The following is an 18067-nucleotide window of genomic DNA, read 5'->3' on the forward strand; positions in this document are numbered from 1 at the left end:
AAGCTTTGCTCTCTGCAATTGCTCACAGACCTTCACTGGGAAGTAATCCTGCCACTCAGGAGTTTAGCAAGAGAAATAGTTTCTCAGGCTCCTGGAAGGACCACACAGCACAGACGTGCCAGAGACATTCCCAGGTATTATGCATGCATATCAGATGTGAAACTCTTTTCATAAGTAGATTTTGCTCTCAAGTAGACAGCCCTTAAAATAGGAGTATCTGAACTGAAGGGCAGGAGCAGAACAGTGAAACGTTTGCAGGGACCCATCCAGGTCACTGCTCACTCCACATGCAGACTGAGCAGCCAGCACTCCTCAAAGACAGGTTAGAAGATGAGGTCTGCTCACTTGGAGGCTCTCAGGTCAGTGGTGCTATTGGAAAAAGACCCTTGGGGAGGGTTCATTTCTGCCACCCCCTGATCCTGGCCATCCAGGGATGCTGAAGGGAAAGAGCTGCCTTACCCCAAGGGAGGTTTTTCCAAGAGCAGAGATAACCTGCCTCCTAGAGGGCCTGTTCCAAAAAACCACGAGGAGGTGCAGAGAACTAGCAGAGATGTGGACACCTTATTGCCAAGCAAACTGAATCCCACCTCCAGCAGAGACACAGCAATAGGGTCTCTGTGTAGGGTTTCCTTTTGCATACACAGAAACAGCTGTTTTGTACTGAAAGGCAAAGAAGGGACCCAGCACTCATTCCCCCAGGAATATTCTACAAGGTTCATCACTGATTAAAGTGGTTTTGGCTCCACAACCTTCACCCCACCCCACTACCCACCCCCCCCCAGACTGGCCTTTCTGCCTCTGGGCTCTTGCACATACCCATGACTGCAGCACTCAGGGACCGAATTACCAGGGTTATAATTCCTGGCTGTGTATGTTGAACTACAGTGAGGCATTGGCAGAGCTCAGAGCACTAATTCACCTCCATGTAAACACGATTATTTTAAATGAACTCCAGACCAGGTTTAACTGTAAAAACATCTCCAGTTTTTGCAGCATTTTGAAGTGTTCCGCTCGGAGTCGTTTTCGTTACAGCAAAGAACTTGCCCTTTCCTCAGTTTACAAAGAATATTTTCGGAATGAATGATGCCCCAACACCCTCCCCCTCCCCTTCCAGCTCTAACACAAAGCTTGAATGAAAGTCACAGGTCTGAAAATTAAGCTGCACTGGGATTTCATGGGCAGGATTTTCCCTTTCTTAGCTGGCTGCACCTTTCCTTACAGGCCGGAATGTTTTCTGGTTTTGAAGCCAAGTTGAAGAAGTGAAAACAGTCAGAGATACTCATTTGCCCACATTTCATTCTGCCTTCGGGTTCCCATTACAGCTTGCAAAGAGAAGTGGTAGAAGAACATGGTGTATACACTGTAATGGTTATACTTTCTCTGAACAGACATGCTTCCAGGAGGTGGAAGATTAAAGAACTGGTGTTACTTCAGACAGAGAAAAATAACATCTTGCCAGTCGTGTTTATTTGTAGGGACCTGTGATTTATGCTTTCCTATTTGTAGAGGGCTTGAGAGGAATGGATCACGTGGGCTCTGTTTAGATAATCCCTGAGGAAATTCAGAGTGCATCAGGAGGGGAGAGATAGGGTTAGTTCTCATAGATGAGAGAGGCTGGGAAATGGTAGGAAGATGCCAGATTTCTTCAGGACCCTGGATTTTCTGAAAAGATTGAGTGTGGGTTGTGAGAATGAAGCAATTAAGATAACAACAAAAATAGTCCAGGTAGGCAGGGATGAGCAGTTCTTTGCTGTTGTTTACTGGGCCAGTGCAGAGAAAAAAATATTCCTCCCTAAGGGATCTTCACCTGTCAAACAGTACAAGAAGAAGATGCAAAACTGTTCCTACAAGCATGAAAGAGGGACCTGTCACCCTCTGACCCACACTCCTGCTCTTTGTTTTCCATAGGGATGCCTCTGTGCTGCAGTCCCCATCTCATCCCTCTGCAACCTCCTGATTTTGGCAGGACTTGCAGAAACCAGCCACTATTGTCCCCATAAAGACACAACAAAGGGAGGGAAGTGAGACCCTGGCCCAGGTTGTCCAGAGAAGCTGTGGCTGCCCCGTCCCTGGAGGTGTTCAAGGGCAGGTTGGATGGGGCTTGGAGCAACCTGGTCTGGTGGGAGGTGTCCCTGCCCATGCAGGGGGGTTGGAACTAGATGATTTTTAAGGTCTCTTGCAACCCAAACCATTCTCTGGTCAATAAGAACCTAAACAAAACCACTGGCATCTCCTGCTCTGAACAACATCCTTACCAAAATTAGAGGAGGCAAGAGTACAACTGCCTTTAGAAAGAAAATACTGCAGAGGGCTTTAGTTAGTTGATCTGGGGAAACAAAGCAAAACAAAGCAAAAGAGAATCAGCTGCTCCAAGTTTGGCATAAAAGAGGCCATGGCACAGCAGCCCGAGCACAGACCAGGAATTCCTCCTCAGCCTTGAGCTGCAAAGCTGATCGGCCAGAGGAATCCCTTACTCTGCAGCCCCTGGCACTGTGCTGCCTGCAAAGCTGCATTCAGCATCCAGCATTCCCAGATGGAAGTGGCATTTAAGCAGATGCTGGGTTTCACAGCGAAGTACCAGGTTTGATCCGTGGCTCAGTGCCTGCTGCTTTGCCACAGGTGCTGATGAAGGAAACGCAGCAGGGAAGGAGCCACGACTCGGCAGCCAGGAAGGGAAGGTGGGATTTGTGTGACAGACACAGGATGCTGAGTGCCCTTCTCCAAGGGCACATCACACAGGAGGAACACCATTTCCAAGACTGGCAGAATAAAGAGGAGAGGGGGGAAAATGACAGGATGCCATTCACCCAGCAAAATCCCCCATCACTGCAAGAAGAGTCTCCCAGAAACCATTAAAAACAGGCTCTAAGTCATCGTTTCAGTGGCAAGAATTTTACATGGTGATCAAACAGTCCAGGTGTTAACAGGCTCTAGAGCAAGTACAACTGTACATATATTAAGGAACAGGCACCAACTGGGGGAGATTTTTCCAGACGACAGTAAGAAATGGGTGTGCTGAGGTTGTAGAGCAAGGAATGACCCATTGATCCCATGGGAACAAGTCGCTGCACCCGGGGCTCTGCCCACAGCCAGTTCAAGGCAGAATGAAATGTCAGCAACCCTACTTGGCAGGGCTGGGCACTCCTGCCAGGAAAAGGTAGAGCCAAGGGAGGGCCTGAAGAGCCAGCACTGCTGCCTTGCCTGCCCAGGGTGGGCAGGATAAAGGCTGGTGCTGCCAGAGTGGTCACTGCCTCTTCCCCAGCCTCCCTCCCAGCTGCTGCCCAGGCTTCCAGCTCTTCAGCAAAGCAGACAGCAGTAGCAGGATTGCTGCTTCCAGGTTAGTTCCTTGAGCTTTAGTAAAGTTCTTTGCTCAGCACCTGCTCTTCACATCTTTTTCTCAACTGTTTTTCTGAGAACTGCTCTAGAGCTGCAATGACAAGTACACAGGCAAGAACCCCACTGGCTTTTAGTTCATGTCATGTCACGGTCTTCATGGACCCCTTCAAGTTACTCAACAGCATCAGTGCAGGGCCACCAGCCTGGAAGATTTGTGGGTCTTGAAGGTCAAGTCTGATCAGAATGTCAATGCTCCTCTGCCCCAAGCAAGCGCTACTGAGGGGTGAAAAAGCACCTCTTCCCAAAATGGCCTTTTCTTGGACTGGAAATATTGGGGGACAACCCTCTTCCATGAATAAAGCACCTCACAGGATTCAGATTACACTTGTGATTTGACTTTTCTCTTACCTTCTTGTTTCTAACCTAAATGTGAAGCCATGTATAAGGATGAAAAATAACCCTGGAACTACAAGACCCCACTTGTTGCACTCGCCTCTCGAGGCAGAAAGTGAGAGCAAAAAGCAGGTTTCACCTTCTATGCAAAATATAACAAAAGCTTTGGGCACCACAATATAAAAAGGACATCAAGCTATTGGAAGGCGTCCAAAGGAGAGCCACAAGGATGGTGAAGGGTCTGGATGGGATGTCTTAGGAAGAGCTGCTGAGGTCACTTGGATTGTTCAGCTTGGAGAAGAGGAGGCTGAGAGGTGACCTCATTGCAGTCTGTGGTTTCCTCACCAGGAGAAGAGATGGGGGAGGTCCTGATCTCTTCACTCCTGTGACCAAGGACAGGCCTGGGGGAAACGGCAGGAAGCTGAACCAGGGGAGGTTTAGGTTAGATAGGGAAGTGGTCACAGCATCAAGCCTGCCTGAGTTCAAGAAGCATTTGGATGATGCTCTCAGGCACATGGTGTGATTCTTGGGGTGCCCTACACAGGGCCAGGAGTTGGACTCAATAATCCTGATGGGTCCTTCAACTCAGCATATTCTATGATTCTAGGATTGTGGGTTTGCATGACTGCCACCCCAGGGCATTACTGTGGCCTCTGCCCTGCTGGCCACCTCACCACAGTGAGATCTCAGTATTGGTTTTTGAGATTTCTGGAAAAAGGTGCTGCTGCAGTTCCCTCACCTGGCTCAAGGATGTCACAACATCAAGATTTGGATAAATAACCTGGCCATATTTGCAGGACCAAAGAAGCAAAATCACACCCAAGCTCTTGAAGGTTGGGGGAGGCATCAACACACAATCATAATAATGAATATGTTAGAGACAACTTTTAAAGACATGTATCTAAATTAGGAGTGCAGCACAGGAAGGGGAGAAAAAAAGAAGAGTTCCATAGGAACACATGGGCCAACCAGAACCAATACCACAATAGCATGGCCAGCAGGCCAAGGGAGAAAACTCCTCCCTTCTACTTGGCTCTCATGAGACCCCACCTGGAGTACTGTGTCCAGCTCTGGAGACCCCAACATAAGAAGGACATGGAGCTCCTGGAGCAAGTCCAGAGGAGGCCACAAAGATGACCTGAGGGCTGGAGCAGCTCTGCTACAAAGACAGGCTGAGGGAGTTGGAGTTGTTCAGCCTGGAGAAAAGAAGGCTCCAGGGAGACCTTAGAGCACCTTCCAAGGGTGCTACAGGAAAGCTGGGCTGGGACCTTCTACAAGAGCATGGAGCGATGAGGCGTAGTGGTTTAAAACTGGAAGAGGGAGATTTAGGTGAGACATCAGGAATAAATTCTCTACTGTGAGGGTTGTGAGACCCTGGCCCAGGTTGCCCAGAGAAGCTGTGGCTGCCCCATCCCTGGCAGTGTTGAAGGGCAGGTTGGATGGGGCTTGGAGCAACCTGGTCTGGTGGGAGGTGTCCCTGCCCGTGCAGGGGGTAGGACTGGATGATCTTGAAGGTCCCTTCCAACTCAAACCATTCCATGATTCTATGATCACAATACCTCCAGAATAGCTTTCAGTCCCACACACAGAGCACTGCTGGACACCTAAAGGAAGGATGAACTTCTCACGTTGTGTCAGTTCTGATGCAATTCTCTTTCCTTTCCACCTCTTTAAGCTCCTGTGCCGAGTGTTATCAGCCAGCTGCTCAACAGCTGCAGGGTTCCAGTTCTTTAGCAGCTACATTTCAGACTGGGATCCAGCAAATTCTTGCACATGTGTAATTTTAAGCATCTGAGTCCTGAACTCACAGGGAGGAGGTTGGCACATCCATCTTTACCCAGTCAGGGCAGAAACATTATCTGTAGTGATTTGTAAAGCACCTTGGAAAGTTAGAATATGTTTTTAGTAGCTAATTTTGGCAACTTCCATCTCTGAACTATGAAAGTGAACAGGAATAACAAAAACCTCACTTTATCCAGTTTCCCACAACTCAGATAAGATGAAGCATAGACACAGAATTTTCTACTTCCCATACAGAAAACCAAGACAACTCAGTTGGACCAGGGAGGGCTGACACTGGCAGCAGACAAATCACCTACCAGCTTCCCTGGAAGTGTTGAAGGGCAGGTTGGATGGGGCTTGGAGCAACCTGGTGTAGTGGGAGGTGTCCCTGCCCATGCAGGGGGATTGGAACTAGGTGATCTGTAAGGTCCCTTCCAACCCAAACCATTCCATGATTCTATGATTATGGCTGGAGTCTGTCCCAAGACTGTGCTGGCCTGGGAGCAAGGAATTTCATGATGTCCCCAAAAATCCACCCGAGCTCTTTTTTTTGCTGCCACCCTCATCATAAAGCATCTCTCTTTTTTTCTTCAGGAGGAGAAAAAACACCCTGGGTTTTGAGCATCTCACTTCCAAATAGCCAGATTTTACTTACCAAAGTCAGCAAGAAATGCTCTACAAATATAAACACTTCTGACATTTCAGTTTTGCATTTTCCTCTGCTGCAAGTCCAATCCATGAACAAATAACCCTGTTCTAGTGCTTTCCTAATACAAGACATGAGCAAACTTCACCAGGAATTCAGTTGAACCGAAAAAATAAAGCCAGGGGTTTGGTTTCCACACTACAATCCTGAAATCCAATCACACCCTCCTGCTCCCCCACCTCTCTGCTGCTGAGAATGAACTGAAAAATATAGCTGTACAGAGGTGGTTTTTTAATACTTTTCCTGGATGGAATTCTATTTGATGCTGTTAAGCTTTGATGACATACCCCAATGACTTGCTTGGAAGAAATCCATTTAGCAAGCTTGCAAATCATGCTGTTTCAGTCGTGTGAGTGCCCATAAGAAACGTGCATTTTCAATCACAAAAGCTGTAGAAACAAAATGGAACTTGGAGAAGCAGACAGAGAAATTCCTTATCACGGCTTGGCTGTGTTCACAGAACATGTGCTTACCATTTCAAACTCTGGAAAACTACTTACAGGAATCTGAAATACAAGACTGAATCCAAAAATAAGAAATAGATAAATTTCTAGAAGATACTTCCCTCCTCCCTCCCCTCCCCCATTTCACAGGAAAAATGGAGACTGATTAAAACCAAAGCACAAAACCTCCCCTCCCCACACAGCCTTTAGCTTTTCCTAGGAATATAAATACTTGTAATATGATCTATGCACAGGGTGCCAGATTTACAGAGGTCCCCTTTTGGTTATGTGGAAGGATACTTTCTTTTTGGGGAAGATCTGGGGGAGGAAAAGCAATAGTTTGCTCTCTTTTTTCACCTCTCTCCAAAATTCTCTTTGAGTGGGAACAGCAGAGGAAGCAGTGGGGATGAACCACTAGCACATCCCACTGCCCCAGCATCATTCCCACCAGCTGCAGACCTTTGAAGCACAGTGCCAGGCACCCAGACACTTCCAAAAAGGTCAGTCAGACATGTCAAGCTGGGAGAGAACTTAACTCTATGAGGAGCTTTCAAAACAGGGCATTTTCTGACATACTTCCCTAAAAACACAGCTTCAGGATTTGCTTAATGACATCACCTTCGATGTAAATGCATTTCTTCCCATGAAGGGAAAAAAGAAGAGAGTAAGAGCAAAAGATGTGATGCTCAGCACTGCAGACAGTCAAACCTATCAGTGACTTTCCTGGTTTGATGAGATGATGATCTCCCCCACCAGCCAGGCCTGTCTCACCCTTTCCTGGGCGCTCTCCTCGCCCCCGTATCCCGGTGCTCTCTCCTGCCTCATCCACAGTTTGCCAGCTCTCCAGGCAATTACTGCACTTTATTTAGCAAAGCACCATCCTGACCCAGGCCTGCAGCTGTGGGCAGAAGAACAGCACAGCTCATTTGCTATTTACACTGCAACAAAGGGGACCTAAATGATGTATCAGCATCCTAAAACACCCAGCAGATCAACAGAGTGCTGGGAATATAGTTTCAGGAAGGTTTTCTCTGGCAGGAAAGCTGGTTTAAGAGGCTCTTGCTCTCCCCACTGCAGACTGATATCCTGGCAGTTGTTCCCATGCAACCACTCGATGCTTTGAGACAACATTGGTGGCACCATATGCTGAAACTAGCTCCCAGGAATGCTGTCTCATTCCTACCTTTTCTTTTCTTAAAGTGATGTTGCATTTTGCACAAGGCCTGTCATGCTTTTACACGCCCCCACCCCCCCATCCACATCTGCTGTTTATGTGTCTGTCAAGACAGGCAAGAAATGAACTCTTGAACATCCTAAAAGACTCGAAAAAAACCTGTAGCAATAGAAGGGGGGATGGCTTTAAACTGGAAAAGGGCAGATTTAGGTTAGGTATTAGGAAGTAATTATTTGCTATAAGGGTGGTGACACACTGAAACATGTTGCCCAGAGAAGCTGTGGCTGCCCCATCCCTGGCAGTGTTGAAGGGCAGGTTGGATGGGGCTTGGAGCAACCTGGGCTGGTGGGAGGTGTCCCTGCCCATGCAGGGGGGTTGGAACTAGATGATCTTTAAGCTCCCTTCCAAGCCAAACCAGTCTGTGGTTTTATGTGATTTTATGACTCCCTTTCAAGTCCAGTCCTCTGGGTATCACCAACCTTGAATGCTTGAAGCTCTTTCTTTTTCCATTTACCCTTGCAGATTCTGCAGCACGTCAGCTGAACCTTGTGCTCAACGAGATAAAAATAAATCCAGGAGGAACTTGCAATCTTTCTCTATTAGGGAAAGAAGAAATCAGTGCAGGCTCCTAAAATAATAGTCCTGGGAGCTGGTCATACTTATATCTGCAACAATAAGATGCCTCTCATTAAGTGATGCACTGAAGCTGTGCAGATGAAATTATATGGTACAAAGTACAAGTCAGCCCAAAGCATCATTTCTTGAGAGATGTCTTCATGTCCCATGTCTTTCAAACTGCCACAGGATCTCCTCTCTTCCACAGGTATCCCAGGAAAAGCTTAGACTGGCTGAGGAACAGAGCAAAAGCTTTTTGTCCTGCTTGGAGAAGAGATTCCTTTCTCAGTTTGCCTGCTTGGAACACGTCTGAATATCTCTTTTTTATTTCACTTGGATGCTGCTTGGGGCAGATGATCCTGCCTTCCTCCCCAGCCACTGCTGGACTGTCCTGATTGAGGCAATTAAAAAACTGAGCAGTCCCTGGGAGTGTGACTAGAAATTATTTGGCTTCTGAGAGGTTGAGGCTGCAGCATCTAGCTCTGTCTCAGGAAAAGGAGGAATTTACATTAAAAAAATGTAAACAAAATAACCCTATCCACACAATCTCTCATTCAGACATGTTTCAAGATGGGAAAATATCTTTAGAGAAATAAACACAGAAATTATTGGAATTCTTAAAAAAGAAATTCATCATCATTACAACATAAACTCTAATGGTCTCTTTTACAAACAATTTTGGATTAGTGTCTTGTGATAGCAGCTTTCTAAGGATGAACAAACTCTGACGATACCCAGGAACATGATTTTCTTGCAAACTTTGGTTTCAAATATATTTTCTTCTGGCTCCACATTTTGACACTAGTGACATTATACTGAGCCAAGCATTTTTTCCCATCAGTGAGGCAGACTTTTGCCATGGATTTCAATACCAATCACCTCCATGTTCATCTGTACATGCAATAAATAGTTTGATGGCCTTCACCTTGATTGACTTCAACCCACAATGATTCTGAAAGAACTGAATTTTATTTGCTTAAAAAATATTTTATATGATCACAAACAGAATCATTGCCTAAATTTAAGGTCAGAACAAACCTATGAGAAAAACAGTAGAAAATAAACAGTACTGAAAGACCAGAAGCTGGATAAAACACTCAGACTATCACACTAGGCAGACAAATGTACCAATGACAAGATCTTCAGACAGCAGCTGTCATAAAAAGCCATAAGCTTCAAAAAGTATCTGTCCCTGAAGAATCTGAGCAGCCACTTATGCTACTCATACTGTGTGCTTGGTTATCTGTATTCATGGAAGGCAGCTTCACTGACACCTCCGCAGCAGAAACATGGGAAGTTAAATGTGGGGCAGCATCCCCTCCTAAAAAAAATAAAAAGCAGAAGAAAACACATTATTTGCTGTCTATGATGAGCAACTACACTGTACTGAAGTCATGTCCATATTGCATCACTCCATGGAAAGACAACAGCACAGACATCCCAACTGTCCATGGTTTTGGGGCATTCAGAGAGTGCTGTTTCAGCCTGCAGGGCTCTCTTTATCAGCTAACACAAGGATGAATTTCTGTGCACATACACACTGGGTTGTATTTTCATACATAAACACACTTAAATATGTAGAGAATCTCCAGTAGGCCCAGAATAATTCCAAATATGTGTTTTCCACAGCAACTAAATGAGATCTGTAAATAGTAGCAGTATTTCTAAATTCCATCTATATGTGTATGCCTGTTTGGATCAAACATTTAGAAAACATTCCAGTTTTTCAATACTACACCTCTAGACATAATCACAAAAAGCAAAGCAATTCATTTTGAAGCCACTGGCAACAAGTCCTACAAAGAAAAATACCCTATCAATGCTTCCACTGCCTAAAATACAAGTGAGAAGTTGTTTTAGCTCTTCCCTATCTCCAGTCCATTTCCCTCACTCATGAATGGTTCTTCTTGCCCTCCTTGTGGCTTTATCTCCCTTTTTTCATCCTCTGACAGACTCCAGAGAAAATGTACCCAGCTTTTCCCCCAGCTTGCAAAACTTCACATGCCAGGTTCATCTTCCAGCAAGCCTGAGATGGCACCTTGCCACTTCCCAGTCTTGAAATCTGACCCTGCAAAACGTGGGATGTCCTGGGAGAGGGACAAGCCCCCACAGAACCCAGCCACCGCCATGCCAGCAGCTCCTGCAAGGGAGGGGGACATGTCCCACAGAGCTTCCAGCCACCACTGGCTGCTGAGCAGCTGTGGAAGATCATTGCAGTGCTGAAAAGGCTGTGTGGGAATGAGGAGGGGGTGGGGGGTAACAACCTGTAGGCAGACACCAGAGATGGGAAGAGAGAAGGGTCATGGGCAAGAGTTTCACCAGAAAAAGGAGACGAGATGGGTCAGTTCATGGAGCAGGGGGAGCAAGACACACATCAGGCTAGAGATGCAGAATAAAGGAGGACAGGAGAAGCAGCACTGGATGAACGGTCCAACATCCACAAAACCACAGCAAGAGCATTTTGAGATTCAGTTGTCCTTAGGACATTTCTTTTAAGCACAGCATCTACAAGCAAAACAAACACGTCCACGTACAAGAGCAAAGGCTCTCCTGGCATTTGCTCTTACTCCCAAGAAGCTATAACAATTCTCCCTTCCTCTGTGATAGACTAGGTAGTTAAAACACTATTTTCCCTATAAACCCAAGAAGTTAGGCTTCCTTTCACCCGAGTTAATTATCTGCCATACACTCCAGCAGTTATCTGCTCTCATCTGACTTGCAGCAGAGCACGCTTCAAATGGCTAATTAAAACAACAAAACCCCACTGCTAAAATAAAATTTCATCCAGTGTTTTTCATGCTACAACAGCTGCCAACAGCTGAGGAAGTCAAACATGAGGCCAAAGATAGTAAAGCCAATACATGGAGTAACCTGAGCCTCCTGCCCCTCAGGACAACAGGGCTCTGGAGAGGCAGCAAGAGCACAAGAGCAGTTTTTGTGTCCCCAGGGAGCCCACAAGTCACCTCCCTGCCATAGTTGCTTAGGTGTTTGGCAAGAAGATACATTGATATTTTTCTGGACTGTCCTCACCAGCTGGACAGCCCTTGTCCCCCCCAAGCCCAAAGCCTTCCACAAAGCACAGCTGCCAAAGTTTGGGTTGGTGTGGGGACCTGAGCAAGCCTCAGCAAGCAGTGAGAAGTGAGATTCTCCATCTCCTGAACATGATCCAAAAGCACATTTCTGGTAACACCACCAAGATGTGCAAGCAACAAAAGTGTTTTGCTTTTTCCAGAAGTACTTCCACGAGCTTAGTCTGTAGCCACGTTTGTGTGATAAAAACAGATTCTTCAGAAGGGGAACTGAAGAAAAGCAAAGTGTTTATTTGGCTAGAGGTGAAGGTGACACACAGCAAAGACATGAATGTGTAATGCCTGAGAAAACCCTGTAAATCATCCTAGATGCTGCAGCAACTCTCCAACACTACATGTAGCTTGATGCTCTCAAAGCTTGGCTTTGGTTAACAGTTTCCACAGTTATGTCACATTCTATGATGTCATTGTTTCAACAGCTGTTTTCAGGTTTCTAAAAAATAGAATAAAATTTAAAATAAAAAATGGAAAGGAAAAGAAAAAAAATAAGAATATTCCCTTACCCCAAGGCTCTGTAATAACTACCAAAGTATTTGATTCTGGGGTGCTGAAAGAAAGTCTCATATTAGTCTACATTCTTTCTAACAGATACTCTAATATATTTTACAGACCTACTATAGTTCAATTTCATGAGAGATATAAAATGTTAAAGGGAGAGAAAAATGAAATTATTCCATCTACTTGCTGAACAGAAAAGCTACCAGGTCATGTGTTATCTAAATATCCTTAAAGATAAGCATAAAAATACCCAAAGTAAACATTTCCCTTGTTTTAAAGACAGAAATCTGAAGTCTTTGATTTTGTGAGATGCACACAGAAAATACAGAAGGTGTTTTTTCAGTATTTTAACTGTAAAATCCTATGGATATCCCATTGCAGCCACATGGGAGATTCTGCTCCATGACTGCAACTTCCCAGGATAGAAAGCTGCTGGTCCTGAAACTGTGTCAGCCCAAAGATACAACCGCTAAGTTACTCTCACATGTGCTTTACCATTATAAGAGGGGATCCTATTCATGTCTATCAATATCTGAAGGGTGGGTGTCAAGAATGGGTCAGGCTCTTTTCAGTGGTGCCCTGTGACACGACCAGGGGAAACAGCACCAAGTGACAGCACAGGAAGTTCCACCTCAATATGAGGAAGAACTTCTTTCCTGTGAGGGTGATGGAGCCCCGGGACAGGCTGCCCAGAGAGGCTATGGAGTCTCCTTCTCTGCAGACTTTCAAGACCCATCTGGACACATTCCTGTGTGACCTGCCCCAGGAGATCCTGCTGCAGCAGGGGGGTTGGACTTCAGAGGCCCCTTCCACCCCCTATGATTCCATGATTATCACCTCTTGTCTAATCTAACCCCGTGCAGGCACAGTGCATAAAACACCTTCATACCTGCACGTGGGGATGGGCATGTGAATGAACACACAAAGACAAGCTCACAGGTTTAAATGCTTGTGTTCCTCCTCACTTTTATGTTATTTCCTGATGTCTGTATCTGCATTTTGCTGTACATCAGTGATGTACATCAAGTCCCTGGCCAGCTCCTCCTTTAACAATGTGATATTCCATTTTATTCCTTCCCCCCATCGGGGAACAGCTCATCACCAATCCTAAGATGGTTTCCTTTTAAACACTGAGCTCTTCACCACCACAAATACGCAAACTGCAACAGTGCTGAGAATGATCTGATATGTCTTAAAAATGGAATGGAAAATTCCTCCATTCACAAGACAGTGCAGGGCAGGAAGGCAAGTAACCTTAACAGCTTTTATCCCCTCTTTAGAGGCTCCGGAAGCACTCAGTACAATTTTGCAATCATGTACTTAGATGTATTTATAAAAATTTTCCTTGTTAAAATCCCATAAATGGAACATGTGTCCTGAGGTGACCTCCAGTTCTCCAAATCCATTGTCACCCTCTATAGAATACATTCATAGAAGCTGTGAAAACTGACACTCTTAGTAAGTGTTTAAGGGTCTTTGACTGGTAGAAACTCAACAGCGACTGAAAACATCCCGGTGACCCACTGATGGAAAAGGTCAGATTGCAGATTAGAGATTTTTCCTGTTCTTGGCAATCTAGGAGAAATTCATGTACAGTACTAAATTTCCAGATCTTTGTTTAACAGAAACATAAAAATTAATGGTGTGTCAGCCATCCAGTGACCTGTGAAGGGAGTTTTTCTCTGAGAGGTACCGTTACACACCGAGTATGCTACATACAAGGGAATGTGTGCCAAATGGAAAAGGAATTAAACACACTGAAGGGAGGCTTGGTTAGGAATAACATATGGCAACCATAAGAACAAAGGAAAATGTTTAAATCTTTCTTTTTAAATTTTTCTATTTGGCAAAATAAAAAGACTAAACAAGTCTGACTTTTAAGCCAAATAAAAACCATGTGCTTTAACTCCTTCATGTCGGTGTCCAGACATTAAATAAAACTTCTCTTTTTAATATACCCAGAGGTAAATCAGACTCTTATAAGTGAAAAGAACTATCTTCAAGACTCCCCTTCAATGTTCCCTCCTGGAGGTGTTCAAGGGCAGGTTGGATGGGGCTTGGAGCAACCTGGTCTGGTGGGAGGCGTCCCTGCCCCATGGTAGGGGCGCTGGAAGAAGATGATCTGCAAGGTCCCTTCCAACCCAAACCCTTCTGTGACTCTAAGACAATAAATAGGGAAGGGTTTGAAGGATCAGGACTCAGGTTATGGTTTCAGTATGAAAAAACAGAAACATTATTACTGTAATTACCTATGTATTACTTCCTGAAATTTACAAACAATCATCACTACCCAGCAACCCTCCCTCTACTCTGAGACCTAAAAACTGAAGCAGCTAACTTCCAGAGCAAGAATAAACTTCCAAGCTTATGTAAAAACAACTCCAGTGCAGTGCTCTCATTCCTTTAATAGCATGGGTTGATATGAATGGCTTGTTTCTTCTTCTGCCAGATTCCAGCTGCTTGACTTTGTTTATTACTGACTTCAAAGTCTAAAACACTGTCCTGTCCCAACAAATAACTTCCTCCAGATGGCATTATCTCAAGTGTTCAGAGGGACAGCACAGCACCTGCAGATCTGTAACTCAGCAACTTAAAATCTTCAATGAAAGTGCCTTTTTTTTTTTCCTCCCATGTCATTCCCCATTTTGGTTTTTCCCTACAACAAAAGAAAATAACATCTGGGATATAGTTACAAAGACTGTTAGCAAGGAAAGAGAGTTGTTGGAATTCCTTACAGTAATGACTGTAAAGGAGAAGAATACCTACAAGTCCAAATGTAACAGAACCACTACCAATAGAAACACTTTATCTGCTGCTCTCACCTGTAAGTAAAGTTGTGAGACACATATTTGTGCCAAGGTGTGTCTGATCCATGTCTCCATGGGTACCTGGAGGGTACCAAAGGAAACTGTATTTGTTTTCAGAGGTGGTTGTACAGGCAGGTTACCAAATACAGCAACCAACGTTTGGCAAGATCAAAATTACTCCAGATGTGCTGGGCTAACACATGCTGACAAGCAACATCCACACTTTGATGTAAGCAGTTCTGAAGGCTACACTGAAAGGAGAAAATACACTGCCATGCCAGTCATGTTACTAAGTACAATTATATACAGTATTTCCAGTTCAGTCTCATGTCCAGCCATACCCTGCATTTTGGCTACCTAGGTTAATACTTCTGGAATTTCATGCCTTATACAGCTGAATGTGGGTAGGGGAAGTCATATGTCCTCGAGATGGTAAAGAATGCAATGTTCTCAGGAATAACCATCAACAGTTTCTCCAGGACACCGATCATTTGGACAAAAATATTTTCCACTCATGAGAAATGACAAGTCCTCCAATTTTCTAGCCCTGACCCACTTCCACCTTGAATCCATATGTATATTTATGCTATTCTGGAGAAGGTGTCCTTACAGCTCTGCTAGAAATGAAGCAAAATGTCTTTAATCACATGTGCTTTTTAGGGCAGGGACTCTCTTCTCAGTGTGTAAATGCTTTGCTAAGCACAGGGCCCATGGCTGCAGGTCAGACCACAGCCTTCCAGCAGGGCAGAAATACAGAAAGCAAGAACAAGATGCTCTGTTTTCATAACTGAAAATCAGACTCTTCTAACTTGGCCAGTTTCATGACCAACAGGAAAGACTGGGCAAACTTCAGCTACATTTCTAGGGTTGAGTTACATGAAAGGGATAGCTTTGCAATTAAAACACTTTGGTTGTTTTACAGAAATGGACTGACATCTGTAGGACCCGAGCCAAAAATGTCTGGATTTAAAAGCATGAGTCTACTGCCTGAGCTGAAAAAACACAGTTTCATTCTCAAAGGCTTCAGCCAACTCATAAACCTCCATAAGTGGGCCATAGACACCAGTGGAGACAGAAAACTATATAGCATGAGTTCAGTTCAAGTTTTGACCTAAACTTGGCAAATTCCATCTCCACGTGGTGTAATGTACTTACAGAAACTCTGCACACAAGCACACAGAAAATAAACATACATATATAAGCTCTTTTTTATTTGTTTGTTTGTTTAAACCTTAATGTATGTCCTAACTATAAATATTTCTGAAGAGAAAATAAATTCAGATCCCAAATCGGTGAGGGAGGGTGGGACACAGCCTTGGCAGCTAACACATTTTTCAAAGCAGATTATTTGAAAATGATTTTTCCTCCTCTCAAGTCTGAGTTCAAGGTTCAGTGGTTTTCCAAAACACGTTCTATTCCCACCACCAGCAACACTAAACAGAACAAAAACTAGAAATACATCAAATAAACTAGAACCAGATTTTTTCAAATCCTAACGCTGAGACCGGTAGGGAAGGGCAGATAGAAAGCAGCTCCAAAAACATCTAGGAATGAGATTGTGGAGTTTACTAAACAAATATTTCCTTTTAGTGCCTAAAAATCTCCTCTGCTCCTTTAGATCTGGCAGATTTTGCTCTGTAGAATGTCTCAGTGCTTAACAAGTTCTTTCCCTGGCCAGAACTCTTGCTCTTGTTTCCCAGCAAATCCCTTCCAAAAGACGTGGAATGATCTTTCCAAACAACCACAATAATTACTAAGAAGAAATATTAAGTCAATTTGATTTTTCCATACAGATGCCCACAACTGGTTAGAAACAAATAGTCTTTTCCTAACTTTTAAGCACTGCTGTTTCTTGAATGCAACCATTTTCTTGAGAACTGACAGGAGGGCTCTGCAGTAAACCTTGAAGGAGCAGCTTTGACTTCAAAGTAAAACAGGAGAAGTTGGTCCATTAGTGGCCCAGGGTCCTTGAAAAACACCAGGAAAATGTACCTGGTGCAAGAGCTGGAAAGAGCAGTAAGCTCTATATCCACAAAATACAAACCAAATAAACAGCTGGTGGAATCATGAGAATCTGACAAGTGATAATTAAAGACCTGCATATCTAATTGTGAAATTAATATTTTATTTACTCAGTACAAGTAAATAACACCCACATACCAATTGTTTCCTCATTTTCTGCAAAATCTAAAAGGGAAGTGGAGAGGAATGTAATTTTAACAGTGTGCTTGTGTAATATATTCACCTCTGCTAGTCACACCTTCATGTTTGGAGATGCTAAAGAGACATTTCAGTGCCAGCATCTGAAGCAAAATAAAGAAGCTCAAAAAGAAAATAGACTCATTTGATCAATAGTGGATATTCACATGAAATTCTAAGATAAAGTGATGCAGACTTCCCTCAGGATGCATAATCAGCCACTGCAATCCTAGCAGGAGGACTGGCTCCACTGAGACCTCATATCTTAACAATATTAATTGCAGCAATACTGCCTCCAGCTTATCTACATCACACCACATAACAGCATTCACAGCCTACATGGGGAGTGGGGAGTGAAAATTCAAAGCATCTTCTTAATTCTTAAAAAGTTACATGGCCTGTTTTTATTTAAAAACAATTTAAAAAAAATTACACCAGTAATTAAAGTTGAATGAACAAATTCAATGATGTTTCATCATAAATTAGGGTTGCTGTGCATTTGAGAAAGAACATCTTCCCAGTTCATGCTTAAAATGAAGATGGGTGTTGCAGTGAAGGGATCCCCTAAGCAAATGACGTGTGTAAGTCAGTGTCCTGGCCAGGATACATCCTGGGTGACTCTGGAGTCCCCACCTCCTTCAGATCAGCTTGGCCCTGCATCACAGAGATCCAGCCCCATTAACTCCTTGGCTACATGACTGTGAAAACAGTTGGTGGGAATGTGAGAGGACAGTGAATCAGCAGAAGTCACAAGCTACTTTCTGTCACTTAAAAGTGTGATGGGAGACCTCGATGAGCTCTCCCTCAGACAGATAGAGAGGATTTCCTGCCCAGGAGGTTTCACCCCTCCAGCCAGGGCAGCACTCTGCACCCAGGTTTGAATGAAGGCTACAGGATGGGCATCAGGAAGACAACAGAACCTTTCTATACTGCACAGCCCTTCAGGCACTGCTGCAGGGCAGAATTTTCTGCAGGTCACTCCTCACATACAATGGAGTCACTACATGCACATTTTTATAATAAAA

General features: G+C 44.3%; 1 protein-coding gene across 6 annotated transcripts in view; it reads right to left on the minus strand.

Moving 5' to 3' along the window:
* The window catches only part of KIAA0586 (KIAA0586 ortholog), a 102567-nt gene that overhangs the window by 17106 nt on the left and 67394 nt on the right, over positions 1-18067 (minus strand). For 3 of the 6 annotated variants that reach the window (XM_051622643.1, XM_051622641.1, XM_051622640.1), the window contains one exon: positions 9400-9770. The exons of 2 other annotated variants lie outside the window; for them this stretch is intronic. In XM_051622643.1, coding sequence (XP_051478603.1) covers positions 9625-9770 — 146 coding nt within the window. In that variant the 3' untranslated portion in view covers positions 9400-9624. Of the gene's footprint in view, positions 1-9399; positions 9771-18067 lie in introns of those variants that run through there. One more of the 6 variants, XM_051622644.1, reaches the window with a different exon arrangement.

This window comes from Apus apus, chromosome 5, assembly GCF_020740795.1.
Source record: "Apus apus isolate bApuApu2 chromosome 5, bApuApu2.pri.cur, whole genome shotgun sequence".
Lineage (NCBI taxonomy): Eukaryota > Metazoa > Chordata > Aves > Apodiformes > Apodidae > Apus > Apus apus.